Raw genomic sequence first — 16,089 nt, forward strand, 5'->3', positions numbered from 1 at the left:
GTGTGGGTTCCCAAGCACACCTGTTCAAGTCCACCACATCGCTCACCTATTCACACCCATTCACACTCTCCCCTACTTTCATTTTTATTTCCCCCCACCAGGGGCCTTGTAAATAAGCCTATAGGTCAGTCAGATCTGGAGGAGAAGGGGAGGACACGGGAAAGGAGACGGCAGTGCATCTCTCATAGGGACCCTGGAGAAGAGGGCTGAGTGGTCGTAAATATATGCTTCTGAGGCAAATTCTGAGAGAGCCTAGGGGAAGAGAGGAAGTTGAGTGAAAGGAGATGAGACTGGAAAGGAAATACAGAATGGAGGGTTCCTCCTACCCTTAGGAAAAAGAGTCATGGGGTGGGAAAAAGGACATCTCACCCTAATACCCTTTGGAGTGTTTTGTCTTTTCCCTAAGTCAAAACAGTGACAGGGAAGCAGTTTCTGATGACAAAGCTGTGCTCTTTTGCTACACACTGACAGATCAGAGATCAAGCAGATAGAGTAGGGGTGGGGGAGTGAGAATGTCCCAAACTGGCGAAGCGGTCCTAAAGGAGTGACTCCTGGAAGGAGAGGGAATTGGGCGGGTGGAGCAGTGTGAAACGGGACCAGGAATGGGCACTGGGTAGAAGTGGTTTGGGTTTGGGTGCTGGATGTGGTCAGAATAGAGTCCTTGCAAAATGGGCTTGGAGTCATACCAACCTGGACTCAAATCCCAGTTCTGCTGTGTGACTTTGGGTGAAAGACTTAGCCCTTCTAAGCTAAGTTTATGAAACTTCTGAGCCGGTTTATAAAATAGAAGGCTATTAGTTGCTCCCAGTAAAGGCTGCCCAAACAACAGGCAAACAGTGGGTGTGTGTTTTCTTTCTAGCCCGGAGTCTAGGCAGGGACCATGTCCCCTGCCATTGCACTAGCCTTCTTGCCACTGGTGGTGACATTGTTGGTGCGGTACCGGCACTACTTCCGGCTGCTGGTGCGCATGGTCTTGCTACGGAGCTTCCGAGACTGTCTGTCAGGGCTGCGGATTGAGGAGCGGGCCTTCAGCTATGTGCTCACCCACGCCCTGCCCGGGGACCCTGGTCACATCCTCAACACCCTGGACCACTGGAGCAGCCACTGCGAGTACCTGAGCCACATGGGGGCTGTCAAAGGTCAGTGTGCCCTAGCCTTCTGTTCCAGGAAGTCTTCTCAAGATGGTGAAGGAAGATCTGAGATTGGTCACTGCCTTACTGGGTGAATTGGCCAAGTTCTTGATCCTCTGTGGGTCTTTTGTTTTTCTTATTTGGAAATACGGGGCCTGGAGCAGGGCATTCGCTCACTCAACAAACATTTATTGCCACCTCTTTTGTACCAAGTGTGCGCTAGGTGTTGGGGGGTGGGGGTTAGAGGTCACAGGAATAAATCAGCCACAAACGCTGGCCTCAAATAGGGCATATCACTCGGGAGGATAACCATCGGAGCACAAGGCTTATAGCTTTGTAATCAGGAGTTTTTCTCCCCACGTCACATTCAGGGTAGCTGTGTGCCTGCATGTATCGCACACAAGCTCCTACCACAAGTACTTAAGAGTCTCATCTTAGAAATGCATTCAATTCCAAGATCAGAAAAATATTCAATGAACAACAAAAAGGGAATGAAACTGAAGTCCTAACAGAGACCTCTCAGGAGCCTGAAAGAGACAGGGTGGTTGTTTCTGCCCAGGCCCTCATGGAGGAAGAACATTTGAACCGAGACTGGAAGGAATGATCTTGAGTTGGCAAGGAAGATGGTAGTGGAGGTGGGGGGGACATATGCACAGATGTGGCTCGCAGAGTCCAGACAACTGATTCTGGGTACAGTTGTTAGGGAGAGCTGTAATGGGCTGTAGGTGGAAAGGGTTGAGAGCAGAACCTGGAAAAGTAGGATAGGACCAGGTCCAGGAAGGTCTCAAATGCCAGGCTGAGTATCCTAAATTCAGTCCCAAAGGCCTTGAGAATCATAGGGACCAGTGAGTGACAGGGGTGGATTTGTCTGAAGGATTACTTGTGGCTGGTATGTAGACTGGAGGAGACAGGAGGACTGGGAGACAGCTAGGGCTTTAAGGGCTGAAACCTGAGCTGGTTGGGGGCTGCAGCGAGGCAGGTAAGACCTCATTCTACCAGAGAGGCCTTGCATCCAGCTCCTGTGTCTTTGGCAACAGTTGTCTTCCACCGTAGGTCAGATCCTGACGCGGCTGGTGGAAGAGAAGGCCCCTGCTTGTGTGCTGGAGCTGGGCACCTTCTGCGGATACTCCACACTGCTTATCGCCCGTGCACTGCCCCCTGGGGGTCGCCTTCTCACTGTGGAGCGGGACCCACGCACAGCAGCAGTGGCTGAAAAACTCATCCGCCTAGCTGGCTTCGACGAGTGCACGGTCAGCTCCCCACTGTCCCAGCCCAATCTCTTCTCTGCCACCCTGGGTCTTACCTGGGTCTTGCTAGGCCTTCCTTGTGTGGCACTCCCCCCTAAAGAGAAGGAAACGGCTCCACTTCGGGGACTGTGGTCCTGGAGGGTGTGTGAGCTCCTGTCCCAAGGCATTTATACATATTTTCGGCTAGATTACAATAGGCAGCTAAGAGAAAGGTCCTTGGATCCTGGCCAATCTGGGTCCAATCTTTTATTTGTCTATCTTTTAGTTGCCAGAGCAGATGTGCCCTTGTCAGAAAGAGAGAAAGAAAACAGCCCCCATGGGGCACACTGCAGTCCCTTCTGCATTTCTGCATCCTGTCAGTATTTGGGGTACACACAATGACCAAAAAGTTTTTCAAGCTGCTGGGACCAGAATTTGAACTGCATAGTTAGCTACATGGGATCTGGCTCCCTTAACCACCAAGTCACAGGGCCAGCTCTGGGTTGAATCTGTGTGTACTTCTAGTTAGCTGTGTGACCCTTTTTTTTTTTTTTTCTGGAGAGGTTTTTGCTCTAGGGAGTGTAGACTCACCAGAAAGTCAGAGACAGAAAGCAAGAAATCACCCCCCCAGCAGGGATGGCCACACTGCAATTCCTTCTCCTCCATTCTCCTCTCAGAATCCTGGGCATGCATGCACGTGCACCAGGCGTGAGTTTAAGCCACCGGGTCTGGGACTCGAACTGCGATCAACTACATGGGAGTCCAGTGACATAGCCATTACGCCAACTGCTGGTCCCAGTATGTGTCCTCTGATACGCTCCTGAGCAGAATGGAAATCACAATACTGAGCCTGATTTCTTGGGTTCTGTGGCCAGAGGAAATGTGAGATCACCATGGGGCCAGGGGTCAGAGTGAAATAAGCCAGATTCTGGTGGGGTCTGGGCTGGCAGAACCGTCCCTCCCTCCCTTAGCCCCGGTCCTGCTACCCCTGCAGGTGGAGCTCATCGTGGGCAGCTCAGAGGAGGTGATCCCACTCCTGCGAACCCAGCACCAGCTGAGGCGGGCAGACCTTGTGCTCCTGGCACACCGGCCCCGATGTTACCTGCGGGACCTGCAGCTGCTGGAGGCCCATGTGCTACTGCCAGCTGGCGCCACTGTGCTGGCTGACCACGTGCTGTTCCCTGGTGCCCCCCGCTTCCTGCAGTATGCCAAGAGCTGTGGCCGATATCGCTGCCGCCTCCACCACACTGGCCTCCCAGACTTCCCCACCATCAAAGATGGCATAGCCCAGCTCACCTATGCCGGACCTGGTTGAGATCCAGGCCCAGGGGTACTCACAGATACCCCCACCCCCACCTAACCAGAGACCTCAGAAACCCCCCCTCCCCTCCATTTGGAGCCTGACACATGCTGGGCTCAGGGCTGGAGAGGCTCTCTTCTCATCTCTACCTGCTCTGGCCTCCACACTAACCTGAAGTGTCAATTCTCCCAGGCTGCTTGGTCCCACTGACCCCCTCCTTCCAGGGAGCTACAGGCTCAGCAAGAGGCCTGAGTGCCCAACCTGGCTGTCACTGACCCCCCCCTCCCCTCCATTTGGAGCCTGACACATGCTGGGCTCAGGGCTGGAGAGGCTCTCTTCTCATCTCTACCTGCTCTGGCCTCCACACTAACCTGAAGTGTCAATTCTCCCAGGCTGCTTGGTCCCACTGACCCCCTCCTTCCAGGGAGCTACAGGCTCAGCAAGAGGCCTGAGTGCCCAACCTGGCTGTCACTGACATGCTAGGTGACTCCAGGGGACATGCTGCCTGCTCTCTTAACTCTAAGGAAGCTGGTTAGAAGACCGGCAGGGACCTCCCAGTTGTGACCACAGAAGGCCTCCCCTACCCAGCCCATGCCATTCTGGATGAGATTCAGAGGAAAGGGTAGACAGTAAGTCAGAGGCACCACAGGAATGGCTGCGGGCAAGCTGGGCTGGAGGAAATGGGACAGGAGCCTGGACTCAGGGCCAGAGTCAGCACGGACCTCCCAAAACCTGGCCTGTCTGGCCAATTAGGTTTGCCCAATGTCCCTTGAGTGTCTTTTCCTCAAACCCCAAGAAAAGTTGCTGGATTCCTCTGGGCCCCACTAACAATTAGGGAATAGACATGGGGAAAAATATATATCAGTCCTTTGTCTTTATTAAACAAGGTTATAAAGAGACCAACCCTGGAAACCAGGGATGAGGTACTGGCCAGGATGAAGGGGTGGGCTCAGGCCCTCAGGATGAGCCAGACTGAAGGCCTGGGAGAACCAGGAGCCCAGGTCCTCACAGCAGCTGAGGAGGTACTTGAGGATAAGCTTTCAGGCGCAGGGGCCATCAGCTGGTTCTGTGGAGTGGAAGTGGGATGCAGGGCAGGTGGGCTGGCCTGGAATCTCCCTGAGGCCACCGTGGCCTTGACTATCTAGATCATCCACTGGTCCTGATCCTGTTCGTTGCCTTCCATGTCCACCTGGAGAGGAGGCTGGGTGTGGGTGGGGAGAAGCCTCAGCCAGCCTCGGTCCCAGAGCTTGTCCCTGGCTGGATCCAGGGTTTCTGTGCCCAGTGGCCATCAATGAGGTTGGGGCAGGGGCCCAGGAACAGAGGCCCTCCCCACACCCTCACCTACCTCATTGACTTCTCCATCATCAGGTGATTCATTGTAGTCATTCATCTCATCCATGTCCTGCATGTCCTCATCATCCTCTGAGTCCTCTTCACTATCCTCATCTTCATCATCATCTTCCTCTTCCTCATCGTCATAGTGCTGGTGGGGCAGAGGAGAGCCTGAGGCCTTGCAGGCCTGCCTAGGCCAGTTCAAAAGCTGGCCTAGTTGGAGCCTCTCTCAGGGGCCAACAAATGACCTCTGACTCCCTGGACTAAGTCTAGCAGGCTGGTGCATGCTCTGCCCAAGGCCTACCCCATCTGCCTCTCCTTCCTGGACTCCATTCCAGAGCTAGAACCACAACTGCTCTGGGTCAGGGGAGGACATTCAGAATTAGCAAAGGCTTAGTTCTTTCTGGACCCCAAAGAGGCCGCACCCACTGGGGCCACTTACCTCAGAGGCTGGCTTGCCAATTGGTACCAGGTTGTTGTCTTTCTCTGCAATGCTTTGGAGCTGTGGGCAAAGATGGGGAGAAGTGGGAGAAGGAGGCCAGGGCCCAAGGAGGTCAAGTCAGGAGCACTCGACTGGCCCAATCTGCCCCCATGAAGACCTCCAAGTGTGGAGGACAGGTTCTTCCAGTTCTTGGGAAGATTCAATCCCTTTTTCTCTTGTCATCTGCCACTTACTATAAACTTGACCCAACTACTTATACTTTCTGAGCTTTGGATTCCTCATGTAAGTGTGATGAGGGTGAAATGAGTGGCTTATCAGTCTAGAACATGGCATCTCTAGGTCCTCAAAATTATTATTTCCTATGCTTGAGGGTTAAGAGCTTGGGCTCTAAGCTGGCCCAGAAGAACCATGGCTCCCCCAGCAAATTAGGACATCATGAAGATGAGAACCTCAGCATCCTGGATCCTACCCTGATTATTCTGAGCTCTGAGGGCAATAAGCTCTTCCAGGGCAGATCTCCAGGGTAAAGCTGGGTTACTGCCCAGCAGAAGTGGGTCTTTGACTGTGTTGCGCCAGGTCTTCACTCACCCAGGCCTGATGCTGCTGTTCCTGCTGCTGCAGTTCTGTCTCCTCCACACAGGGTCGATCCAGGTTAAACCACAGCGTCTCAGTCACACGGGGGAAGAGTGAGGGGAACAAGGTGGACATGGCTCCTAGACTGTGGGAAAGGGTCAGGTGAATGTGTTTTGTTTGGGGTTTGTTTTTATTTAGTTGTCATTTGGTTTAGGAAAGGGGTGGAGTGCGAGGCAGTAGGAAGCAACCCTTCCCTCTAGGAATCAGACAGACCTGAGTTTGAGTCTTGGCTCCACCACTTACTAGCCGCTTGACTGTGGCCAAGTCACTTAACCTCTCTGGGCCTCAGTTTCCTCATCTGTAAAATGGGTACAACAACAATTACACCATCTTCAAAGTCACTCTGACAGTAATGGATAAGTAAAGCTGTAGGCTGTTCAAAGAGAGAAGGGAATAGAAGCCAAGTGCAGAAACAGGAATTTGGAATGCACACTGGCATTACAAAATTGGACAAAATTTAAGCTACTGAAATTACCTTCTGCAAACACTAAAACCTACTTTTTGCCTCTTTATGGTGGTTCATACCACACCACCCAGGGTAAGGAATTTAGGACACTAACCACCTCTCTCAGGACCACAACCAGGTTAGGAGGTGAGAATGAAGGGTGGTGTGCCATGGGCAAGGAGGGTTCAGTAATACATTCTAGAAGGCATGAGTACATGGTTCAATAAATAGATGGAAGATGGAACGAACAAGCATGTAAAAGAACAAAATGAGCTTTGATTGAGCAGCTGTGATAGCTGATCAGAAAGGTACCAGAGAATAGAAATTAAAATCTCTTAGCTCACAGAGAGGAACACTGAGGCCCAGAAACTGGCTTTAGGTAACACAGTGAGCCAGGGCTTAAAACTCCCGCGGGGAAGGGACCCAGGCTGGGCACTAGTGAAGACCAGCAAAAAAGGATCTAAGTCAGTTCCTGCGTTTGCCCTTATCTGACGGGCACAGGCCCAGCAGCTGCATTTCCCTGGGCCTCGGCCTGGCAGCCCGTGTTAACAGGTCCGAGAGCGTCCACCCTCACGTCCCAGAAGTACTGACAGGCCACAGAGTGGGGTTCGAACGCCCAACCCACAGCCGCAAAGCCACCGCCCAGCCTTTGGCCATTATGATAATGACCATGCAGCTGACCAACAGAAAGAAGGCAGAGGTGGGACTCAGGCAGGAGTGTGCCCTTATAGGGTCGCTAAACGCGACAAAGAGCCGGGCCTGGGCAGGGCCAATTAACTGAAAGAAATGCTGGCTGACAGGAAGTGAAACCAATGAGTGATGGAGCTTGTGTAATAAGGTGGGGCTTAGTCGCGAAGAAGCGGCCAATGAGCTGGAGCTCTTTAACGGAAAAGGAGTCTAAACACGGTGCACTGGGGGAGGCGGTGGGTTTCTCTCAGGGAAGGAAGAAAGAAGGGGCAGAATGGGCCGCAACATCGCTTCTGTACTTACCGCGCCGGGAAGCGGCAGCGGGCAGCCACCCGGAAGCGCTTCCCTAGCCTGAGCGGAAGAACCCACCAGAATCCGGGACCAGGCAAACGCATGCGCTCTTGGCCTCCTTTTGTTTTCCCGCTCCCGCCCCCTCCAGGCCGGATGTGACGTGACCACACCTTAGTCACGCTGTTGCAAAAGGAGGTTTGCCGAGCCTACCTACTGGCCACGCCCTGTGCCTCCGCCAATCGGCCTTTCCCGCCTGACCCAGCTACAACTGGCGCATTTACTCAGCCTCTCGGTCCACCGGGAAATCTTGATTGCTAGGAAATCTTGATTGCTAACTCCTTAAGATAAAGCGCTGGCAGCAATCTGCAGTAGTGTAAGGGCTGCTTGTCCTGCTGTGCCCCAGGAAAATTAACCTGCTTCCACCCCAGAATCCCGGGTGATTTTACCTCCTTCCTGCTTGGCCTCAGCCTCAGTTTCCTGTTTGACCACATTCATCCTTTAATGAAAGCCTTGAGCAAAAATGTTTTGAGGTCCTATTATTGTATATCCCAGGCTCTGTTAGAAGCTGGGGCAAAACGTCTGAACATACTCGCCGTTCCCAAAGATTTCACAGTCTAGTGGGAAGCCAGACCTTGCAACACCGGCAGTTAACTCACCGGTCTGGCAAGGTGGCCAGTCCAGTTCTGACACGAGTCTTCCTGGACCAGTCAGCCTCAGGCGCAGCATTCTGCTGCTGAGGAACTAAACTGCCCTCCAGGCCTGGCTCGGATCCCCCGCGTGATCAGCCTCCTCACCGCTCCCACTCCTTTGCTGACTCCTCACTTCTGGAAACTTCTGACTCAGCCTCCCCTCCGGAGATCCTCATGCCTTCTAGTAACAGAGAGCCTTCAAGCCAGTCCCCGCTATGTGTCACCTGTCTCTTCAGTTCCACTTCTGCCCGAACTCAGATGTTTGAACTTCGGCGAGTCCTTTCCTCTGTATGGACCCAGTTTCTTCTTCAACCGGCATCATTATCTCAGTCCAGCCTCCGATCCTGAGCTGATGTTAGATTGATTAGATACAGTTGTTTAAGAGGCCCTGTCCTGTACATATCAAATGATTATGTTGCCAAGCTCTGCTCATTATAAAGGTTTTCATTAAAGAGTAAAATATGCCTCTCAGAAATGCCACCCTTTCATTAAATATTTATTTGGTTCATCATAATATATGTCCCTCATTATTCTTATATTTAAAAAAAAAAAAGAACTTAATAACCAGAGTGCATGTGCAGTTGCCAGAGAGAGACAGAGGGGAGAAGAGAGCATTCCTCCCCATCCCTCATGGGGCATGGGCATACTGCAATCCCTTCTTCATTTCTCCATCCTGCTGGCATTTGGGGCACATGTTTTTTTAAGCTGCTGAGCCCAGATTTGAACTGCAATCAGACCCTGTGGTATCCAGCTTTCTTAACCACTAGGCTGGGGCAGATCCTACCTTTCACTATATATTTTTTTAATTTATAGACCTATTTATTTAATTTCATTTGTTATTTATTATTTTTTTAAATTGACCAGAGAGAGAGAGGCAAAGCAACAAAGAGAGAAAGCAAACTGCCAGGTCGGAGACTCTAATTACAGTCAGCAGTGTGGGAGTCCAATGCTCGAATCACCACAACTTGCCAGCCCTATCCACTATTCTAAGTAGTGAGTATACAGTAGTGAACAAAACAGACCAAAAAAGGTCTTTCTCCTGCAACTTCCATTCTAACGAGAGAGATAAACAATAAAGAATATGGATAAATAAAATATAGACAGTCCCCAACTTACCATGGTTTAACTTAAAAATTTTTCAGCTTTATATGGTACAAAATTGATATGCGGTCAGAAGAAATCATACTTTCTCCATGAATCATTCTGTTTTTCACTCTCAGTACAGTATCCAATAAACTATGTAAGGTTTCAACACTTCATTATAAAGTAGACTTTGTGGTGGATGATTTTGCTCAACTTTAGGCTAATGTGAATGTTCTGAGTATGATGAAGGTAGGCTAGGTGAAGCTACGATGTTCGGTAGGTTAGATGTATTAAATGTATTTTGAGTTACAATATTTTAAATTTAACAATGGGTTTATCTGGACATAATCCCCAATTGTAAGTCAAGGAGGATCTTTAGTTTGAAGATTGCAGTAAGTACTGAGAAGAAAAAAAATCAGAGAAGTGGGAATAAAATGTTGGCTAGAGAAGCATTTGTTTTACATGGGGAGGGCCAAAGAAGTCACTGGGAAGGTGATTTTGAGCCAAGGTCTGATGGGAAAGAAAGAGAGGAGAGAGAGAGAGAGAGAGAGAGAGCACCTTCTGAGTTTTGGAGAGGAGCATTTCATGGAGAGAGAACGGCAACCCAAAGGGCCTAGAATGCCTAGAGCATAGGGTCCTACCGGGAGAGCAGGAGATGAGAATCAAAAGGTTGCAACTGCCAGGTAAATGTGGCTATCTGATAAAGCCAGGACCGTGGCTCTTACTCTGTGTTAGGGAGCCAGTGAGGGTTATGAGTAGAAGATTCACACAATCTGATTTACATTTTAACAGAGTTACTCTTTTCTATAAAAAATAGACTTGGGGATGGCTCTGAGTGGTTATGTACTGCTCAAAAGAAGCCAGGTCTCACATGGTGACTGTGGTTCAAATCCCCTGTCCCAGTTGACCTGAAACATGCCAGACACATGCTCAAAAACCCAGGATCCAGTGGGATGATGAATTGGAGGAAGGGGATTACAGTGTGACTTATGGAGGGTGCTCTGTTCTTTCTCCCTCTCTCTGTTTCTTTCCCACTCTCATATGCAAGCATACATGCTCTGTCATGATTAAAGAGGAGAAAAAAAAAAGTTAAAATAAATTCAAAGGCAATGGCCAAAGCAGGGAGACCAGTGGGAGTGTATCATAAATAATCCAGAGGTAGTGGGTGATAAGTGGTTGACTTTTGGATATATTTAGAAGGGAGAGACTATAAGATTTGCTGGCAGATTGGATGTTGAGGAGTATCATAGTAAGAAAAGAGACAAGATTCGAGGCCTAACAACTGGAAAATTGAAGTTATCATTTTTTGAGAAGGGAAAGACAAGGGAGATGCTTTTTGATGTGTTGGGGGGTGTTTTTTTTGTTGTTGTTGTTGTTTTTAGATTTTCGCTGTAGGGCGTGTGCACTCACCAGACAGACAGAGAGAGACATAGAGACAGAAAGCGAGAAATCACCCCCCAGAGGGGATGGTCACGCTGCAATCCCTTCTCCTTCATTCTCCTCTCGGGATCTTGGGCACGCACGCACACACGCCCGGCGTGAGTTTTAAGCCACCGCGTCCGGGACGCGAACCGCAGTTGACTACGTGGGAATCCAGTGACATAGCCATTACGCTAACTGCTGGTTCCCTTGAGGGGTGTTTTTGAACTCTGTTTTGGGTTTAGAGTTTGAGATGCCAATTAGAGTAGAGATGCTGGGAGGCGAAGGCATGTGGGTCTGCAGGTTGGGGGGGATCTGAGCTGGATAGATCAGTTTGGGAGTCATCAGCACGTAGCTAGTTTAAAGCCATGAGACCAGACGAGATCACGAGAGAGTGAGTGTGGATGGAAAATTATTTCCTCTACTATTTAGAATTTAAGGAAACTAGGAGAAGGAGCAAACCAGACAGAGAAAGAAGGCCAAAAAGATAACCAGAAAGCCAGGCAAGATAGTGGTGTCCTGAGAACCAAGTAAAGAAAGGCTATCAGGAAGAAGAAAGAAATCTAGTACAACTGATCCTGCACGAAATATGTTTCTGTGTGATTTCTCAGGGAACTATAAGTTCCTTGGGGACAGAGACTAGGGCCCAGTCTGAACTGGATTTCTCATCTGCTTCTCCCGTGACCAATGTTTCTGTTAGTCTCCCCTCCTTCTGAGGTATGATAGGATCATACTTCAGCGCCCCCCACTCTTTTGCCTCTTGTTCTTCCTGCTGGAAATTCCCCAGTAACACAGAATTTCTTTTTCTTTTTTTTTTTGGAGAGGTTTTTGCTATGGGGCATGTACACTCACCAGAAAGACAGAGAGAGACAGAGACAGAAAATGAGAACTCACTCCTGGGGCAGTGGCCATGCCGCAATCCCTTCTCCTCCATTCTCCTCTCTGGATCTTGGGCACACACGCACACGTGCCTGGCATGAGTTTAAGCCACTGGGTCTGGGACTTGAACCGCTGTCTACGTGGAAGCCCAGCAACATAGCCATTATGCCAACTGCTGGTCCCAGAATTTCTTACCAAGGTCTCAGGCACATTCAACAAGTCATGGTGACTGATGAGCAGGTGACATTCTTAGTGCCAAATGAGTACCCCAGATACCTTGCTAGATCCTGGGGACAAAGAGATAAAGCAGAAATAACGTCTGCCCTAGAGAGAAGTACCAGCTAGTGAGAACTGTGACAATGATAGGGAAGGGTGGTCAATGTTCAAATCAATGTATGTAGAGAGTGCTATGAGAGCACAGAGGAGGCAGAGATGAATGGGCCCTGGACAAACTAAACTAAGATTTTTGTTCCAGAGAAGGAAGCATCTGAATGGCCTTTGAGGGGTGAGTAGGAGTTAAGCTACTAACAGACAAGAAGAAGGAAGTACACAGAGACATTCTGCATCCAAAGGCACAGAACTGAAAGCAGCTGATATATTTGGAGAACAAGGAGAATCCACTTGGGTAGAACTAGATGTCCTGTGATGGACAGGGGGATGAAAAATAGGAGACCCCAGCTGGGAATGCATTGGGTGGCATTGATATGGAGTGGCTGGGATGGAAGCTGGACACCCCGCGTCTCATCTTGCCCTACTACTGACTTGCTAGGGTCTCCCAGGGAAGTGTTTTCCTATTCCCAACATTCCGTTTTCTCTAACATGATAAATAGCACATCCATGTCTCTATCTCTGTATGAGCCCCTGGAAGGGATTTTCCAGACCTGGCCCTTTCTGTCTTGAGATTTTACCAGTCCCTTCTTTTTTTGTCTTTCTTTCTTTCTTTCTTTCTTTCTTTCTTTCTTTCTTTCTTTCTTTCTTTCTTTCTTTCTTTCTTTCTTTCTCTTTCTTTCTTTCTTTCTTCTTTCTTTCTTTCTTTCTTTCTTTCTTTCTTTCTTTCTCTTTTCTTTCATTTTTTAGAGGTTTTTGCTATAGGACACATGCACTCACCAGAAAGACAGACAGAGACAGAGAGACAGAAAACGAGAAATCACCCCCCAGGGGAGATGGCCATACTGCAATCCCTCCTTCTCCATTCTCCTCTCGGGATCTTGGGCATGCCCGCACATGTGCCTGGCGTGAGTTTAAGCCACTGGGTCTGGGACCTGAACCGCGGTTGACTACATGAGAGTCCAGCGACATAGCCATTACACTAACTGCTGGGCCCATCAGTCCTTTCTTCAGGTCTTACACAAACCAGGGCCTGGAAACTACAAGCAGGGACAGGATGAGGATTTCTCAATAATTATAAATACCAGAGCACATAGGTTAGAGTGGAAACCCATGATGCCATGCAGAGAATTTCTAGGATCCGAGAAGCACCAGAACTGGGCAACATGAATGTAGTCCCAGCTACTTCCTTATTGGTTCTGTAAGCCTTGAGGAGCATGGCCAGACCTGGTAGAGGGCAGAGGAGAGTGTCACAGTCATGGTCTTCCACGCATCTAGCATGATGTTTGGTCTCCAAGGGCCCGTCACAAAAGCTCATCGTCTTCCCTTAGTCTTACCCCAGCGGTGGGAATCCTGCCCACATTTAGCAGGTGAGGGACCTGAGGCTGAGGAACATAAAGCGGTTTGTCTGAGCTGAAGCTACAACTCAAGAATGTCAGTCTTGGGGGCTGGACAATGATGTGGGGGTGAAACATGATGCTCTGTGGGGCTGACCATGAGGGAAGGATCTGGGTTTGTCTCTGGAGACCTCCCTGTGTATGCTGGGTGCTCGTATGCCCACGGTCCAGAGTTGGCTAAAGCTGGAGGTGGATTAGACACAGTGATGAGGAACATGCTGGGCGTGTGTGTGTGTATGCCCAAAATCCAGAAAGGAAGAGAAGGGATTGTGGCATGATTGTGCCCTACAGGGGGTGCTTTATTGTCTTCCCTTTCTCTGTCTCTCTCCGGCAAACACCCGTGCCCTCTAGCAAAAAAGAAAAGAACAAAAGAATGTCAGAGTCTTGCATTCATACCACCTTAAAAATTTTTTATTTAAATTTTATTCATTATTATTACTATATTTAAATATATTTAAATTTGCCATAGGGCATGTACACTCACCAGAGAGAGATAGAACAATAGAAAGAGAGAAAGTGAGAAAGTGAAAAAGCAAACCACCAAGTCTGGGACTTGAACCATGGTTGGCCATGTGGGAGTCCAGTGCCTCAACTACCATGCCAACTGCTGGTCCTGCCACAACCTTTTCTATGGGTTAGCCTGTTCTTGGTGATGGGAGACACACAGAGGAATCAGATCTGAGTCCCAACTTTTAGGAAGTCTCCAGTCCGGTGAGTGAGAGAGGCATAAAGTCCATCTTTAGGCCTGGAGGGCAGATCTCTGTGTGATTCATCTGTTTTCCCAGCACCTAGCATGTGCCTGGCACAGAGTAGCCACTTAATAACTACCTGTACAATATGGGTTCATTTCCTCCAGTCTAGTGGAATTGAATTCCAGGTCACTCAATGAATGCTAGGATAAAGGTGGGTTCTGAGAAGAGAAGAGAGGGGATGGTGAGAAGGGAGGGACAGTGTGGGAGCAGAAGAGGCCTTGCAAGAAAGGACAATCTAGTCAAGAAGGGGCAGCAGGTGCAAAAGCTGAGATGTGCCTGAGCATGGTGTAGACCCAGGGCCTGGTGTGTGGCTATCTTGGTGACAGAAACAGGGCCAGGAGGCAGTGCCCTTTCTTCAACAGATGAGCATATCCCTGGAGGAAGACAGAAGATGTTGAGAAAGGCTTCCTCGAGGAGAGACTTGGACCTTGAAGGAAGCTACAAGTCAGGGAATCAGAGAGGAGGAAAGAAGAAAGCCTCCAGGTGGACAGGGACTCCCTGTTCAGGGCAGACACCTGAGTGTGGGGAATGTGGAGATCGATCAGGCAGGAGAGTATGGTGTGTGGAGAGGATGCTGCAGGGGAGGCTGGGAGCTCCACTGTACCTAAGGAGGTGCACCTTAGCCTGGACTAGAAGGTTCCTTCTACCTCAGGATCATTTGACATTTTCTTTTTTTTCTCTCTCTCTCTCTCTTTTTTTTTTTTTTTTTGCTATAGGGCGCATCGCGCTTGCCAGCCAGCCAGAGAGAAACAGAGACAGAAAGCGAGAAATCATTCCCCCGGGGGGATGGCCACGCCACAATCCCTTCTCCTCCAATCTCCTCTCGGGATTTTGGGCAGGCACGCACCTACCCGGCGTGAGTTTTAAGCTACTGGGTCCAGGACTCGAACCACGGTCAACTACATGGGAGTCCAGCGACATAGCCATTACACTAACTGCTGGTCCCAACATTTTCCTTTTTTTCTTTCTTTCTTCTTTCTTCCTTTTGCTAGAAGGCACAGGCACTCGCCAGAGAGAAGAAAGCACCTCCATCCTGGTAGGACTTTAGGTACAAATGCATGCCTGGCATGTTTTTTGAGCCACTGGGGCTGGGATTCAAACCATGTAATCAGCATGTAGGATCCAGATCCCTTAACCACTAGGCCACGGGTCTGGCCTTCAAAGCTTCATTTCTTTTCCCTCCTTGGAGTCTTTCTGGGCCTGATTCTGAGTTTAGGAGGGCTAGATGAGGTAGAAAGGATCTTTGTGGATTCTCTTCCAATTTTGTAGAGAACCATCCCAGGAAGGGTGTTCAAGCCAGGCCCCTATTTGCATATGTCCACTCACCGCAGCTAAGGTTTCCTTACTCTGACCATGTAAAAATAAGAAGAGTAGAAAGAGAGCCCTCTGTGTTGGTGGCAAAGGCAGAGGAGATGCAAACTACACAGACATGAATGCATCCTTACTGTCCCACAGGGGCAGCAGGTAGAATAAACATTCCCAAAGATGTCCGTGTCTTGGAACCTGTGAATAGGTACCTTCCACAGCAAAAGGACTTTGCAGACATGATGAAAGTTAGGGGCCTTCGATAGGGAGATTATCCTGAATTATTTAGGTTGACCCTATTACAGGAGGTCTATTACAGGAGGTTTTAAAACTGGGGCAGTTTTGGGACCAGCAGGTGGTGTGGTGGTTAAAGACACTGGACACTCCCACATGGCTGACCATGGTTTGAGTCCTGGACCTGGTGGCTTGCTTTCTCACTTTCCCTCTCTCTTTTTCTGTGTCTCTCTCTCTGGTTGAATTAAAATAAATGGATGAATAAATAAAAAATTAAAATAGAGAATTCTTTTAAGGGACCAGTAGTTAGTGTAATGGCTACGTCACTGGACTCCCATGTAGTCGACCGTGGTTCACGTCCCGGACCCGGTGGCTTAAAACTCACGCCGGGCACGTGTGCATGTGTGCCCAAGATCCCGAGAGGAGAATGGAAGAGAAGGGATTGCGGCGTGGCCATCCCCCCTGGGGGGTGATTTCTCGCTTTCTGTCTCTCTATCTCTCTCTGTCTGTCTGGCGAG

The 16,089-nt window shown here is 49.5% G+C and overlaps 2 protein-coding genes across 7 annotated transcripts; one reads left to right on the forward strand and one right to left on the reverse strand.

Annotated features, from left to right (window-relative positions):
* The first annotated feature begins 880 nt into the window (after positions 1–880).
* On the forward strand, positions 881–3,733 carry LOC102500221 (transmembrane O-methyltransferase). Its single transcript, XM_006140949.1, has 3 exons — positions 881–1,139; positions 2,184–2,380; positions 3,351–3,733. Exons 1-3 carry the CDS (start codon positions 881–883, stop codon positions 3,669–3,671), a joined length of 777 nt encoding a protein of 258 aa, XP_006141011.1. The 3' UTR covers positions 3,672–3,733.
* A 780-nt stretch (positions 3,734–4,513) lies between these two features.
* ANAPC15 (anaphase promoting complex subunit 15) lies at positions 4,514–7,649 on the reverse strand. Of its 6 annotated transcripts, none has more exons than XM_006140953.3 (6): positions 7,499–7,649; positions 6,277–6,361; positions 6,019–6,143; positions 5,431–5,490; positions 5,002–5,139; positions 4,514–4,857 (listed from the first exon to the last, which is right to left on the reverse strand). In XM_006140953.3, the coding sequence occupies exons 3-6, from the start codon at positions 6,136–6,138 to the stop codon at positions 4,798–4,800; spliced, it is 378 nt and encodes a 125-aa protein (XP_006141015.1). In that variant the 5' UTR covers positions 6,139–6,143; positions 6,277–6,361; positions 7,499–7,649; the 3' UTR covers positions 4,514–4,797. The 6 variants fall into 6 exon arrangements, with proteins under 6 accessions (XP_006141015.1, XP_006141014.1, XP_027629831.1 ...); XM_006140952.3 differs by having other exon boundaries at positions 6,019–6,148; XM_027774030.1 differs by lacking the exon at positions 7,499–7,649 and adding an exon at positions 6,853–7,085 and having other exon boundaries at positions 6,019–6,148.
* Between the last annotated feature and the right edge of the window lie 8,440 nt (positions 7,650–16,089).

The sequence above is a fragment of the Tupaia chinensis genome, unplaced genomic scaffold (genome assembly GCF_000334495.1).
Source record: "Tupaia chinensis unplaced genomic scaffold, TupChi_1.0 Scaffold000047_1, whole genome shotgun sequence".
In the NCBI taxonomy this organism is placed as follows: Eukaryota; Metazoa; Chordata; class Mammalia; order Scandentia; family Tupaiidae; genus Tupaia; species Tupaia belangeri.

Bases quoted from the DNA above. Each gene is read 5' to 3' on its own strand.
- LOC102500221 (XM_006140949.1), top strand. From the start codon at position 881: ATGTCCCCTGCCATTGCACTAGCCTTCTTGCCACTGGTGGTGACATTG. The intron at 1,140-2,183 runs GTCAGTGTGCCC...CTTCCACCGTAG, and splicing joins CCACATGGGGGCTGTCAAAG to GTCAGATCCTGACGCGGCTG. The intron at 2,381-3,350 runs GTCAGCTCCCCA...CTACCCCTGCAG, and splicing joins CTGGCTTCGACGAGTGCACG to GTGGAGCTCATCGTGGGCAG.
- ANAPC15 (XM_006140950.3), bottom strand. From the start codon at position 7,590: ATGCGTTTGCCTGGTCCCGGATTCTGGTGGGTTCTTCCGCTCAGGCTA. The intron at 6,149-7,498 runs GTAAGTACAGAA...CCTTTCCCACAG, and splicing joins CGCTGCCGCTTCCCGGCGCG to TCTAGGAGCCATGTCCACCT. The intron at 4,858-5,001 runs GTAGGTGAGGGT...ACCCACACCCAG, and splicing joins ATGATGGAGAAGTCAATGAG to CCTCCTCTCCAGGTGGACAT.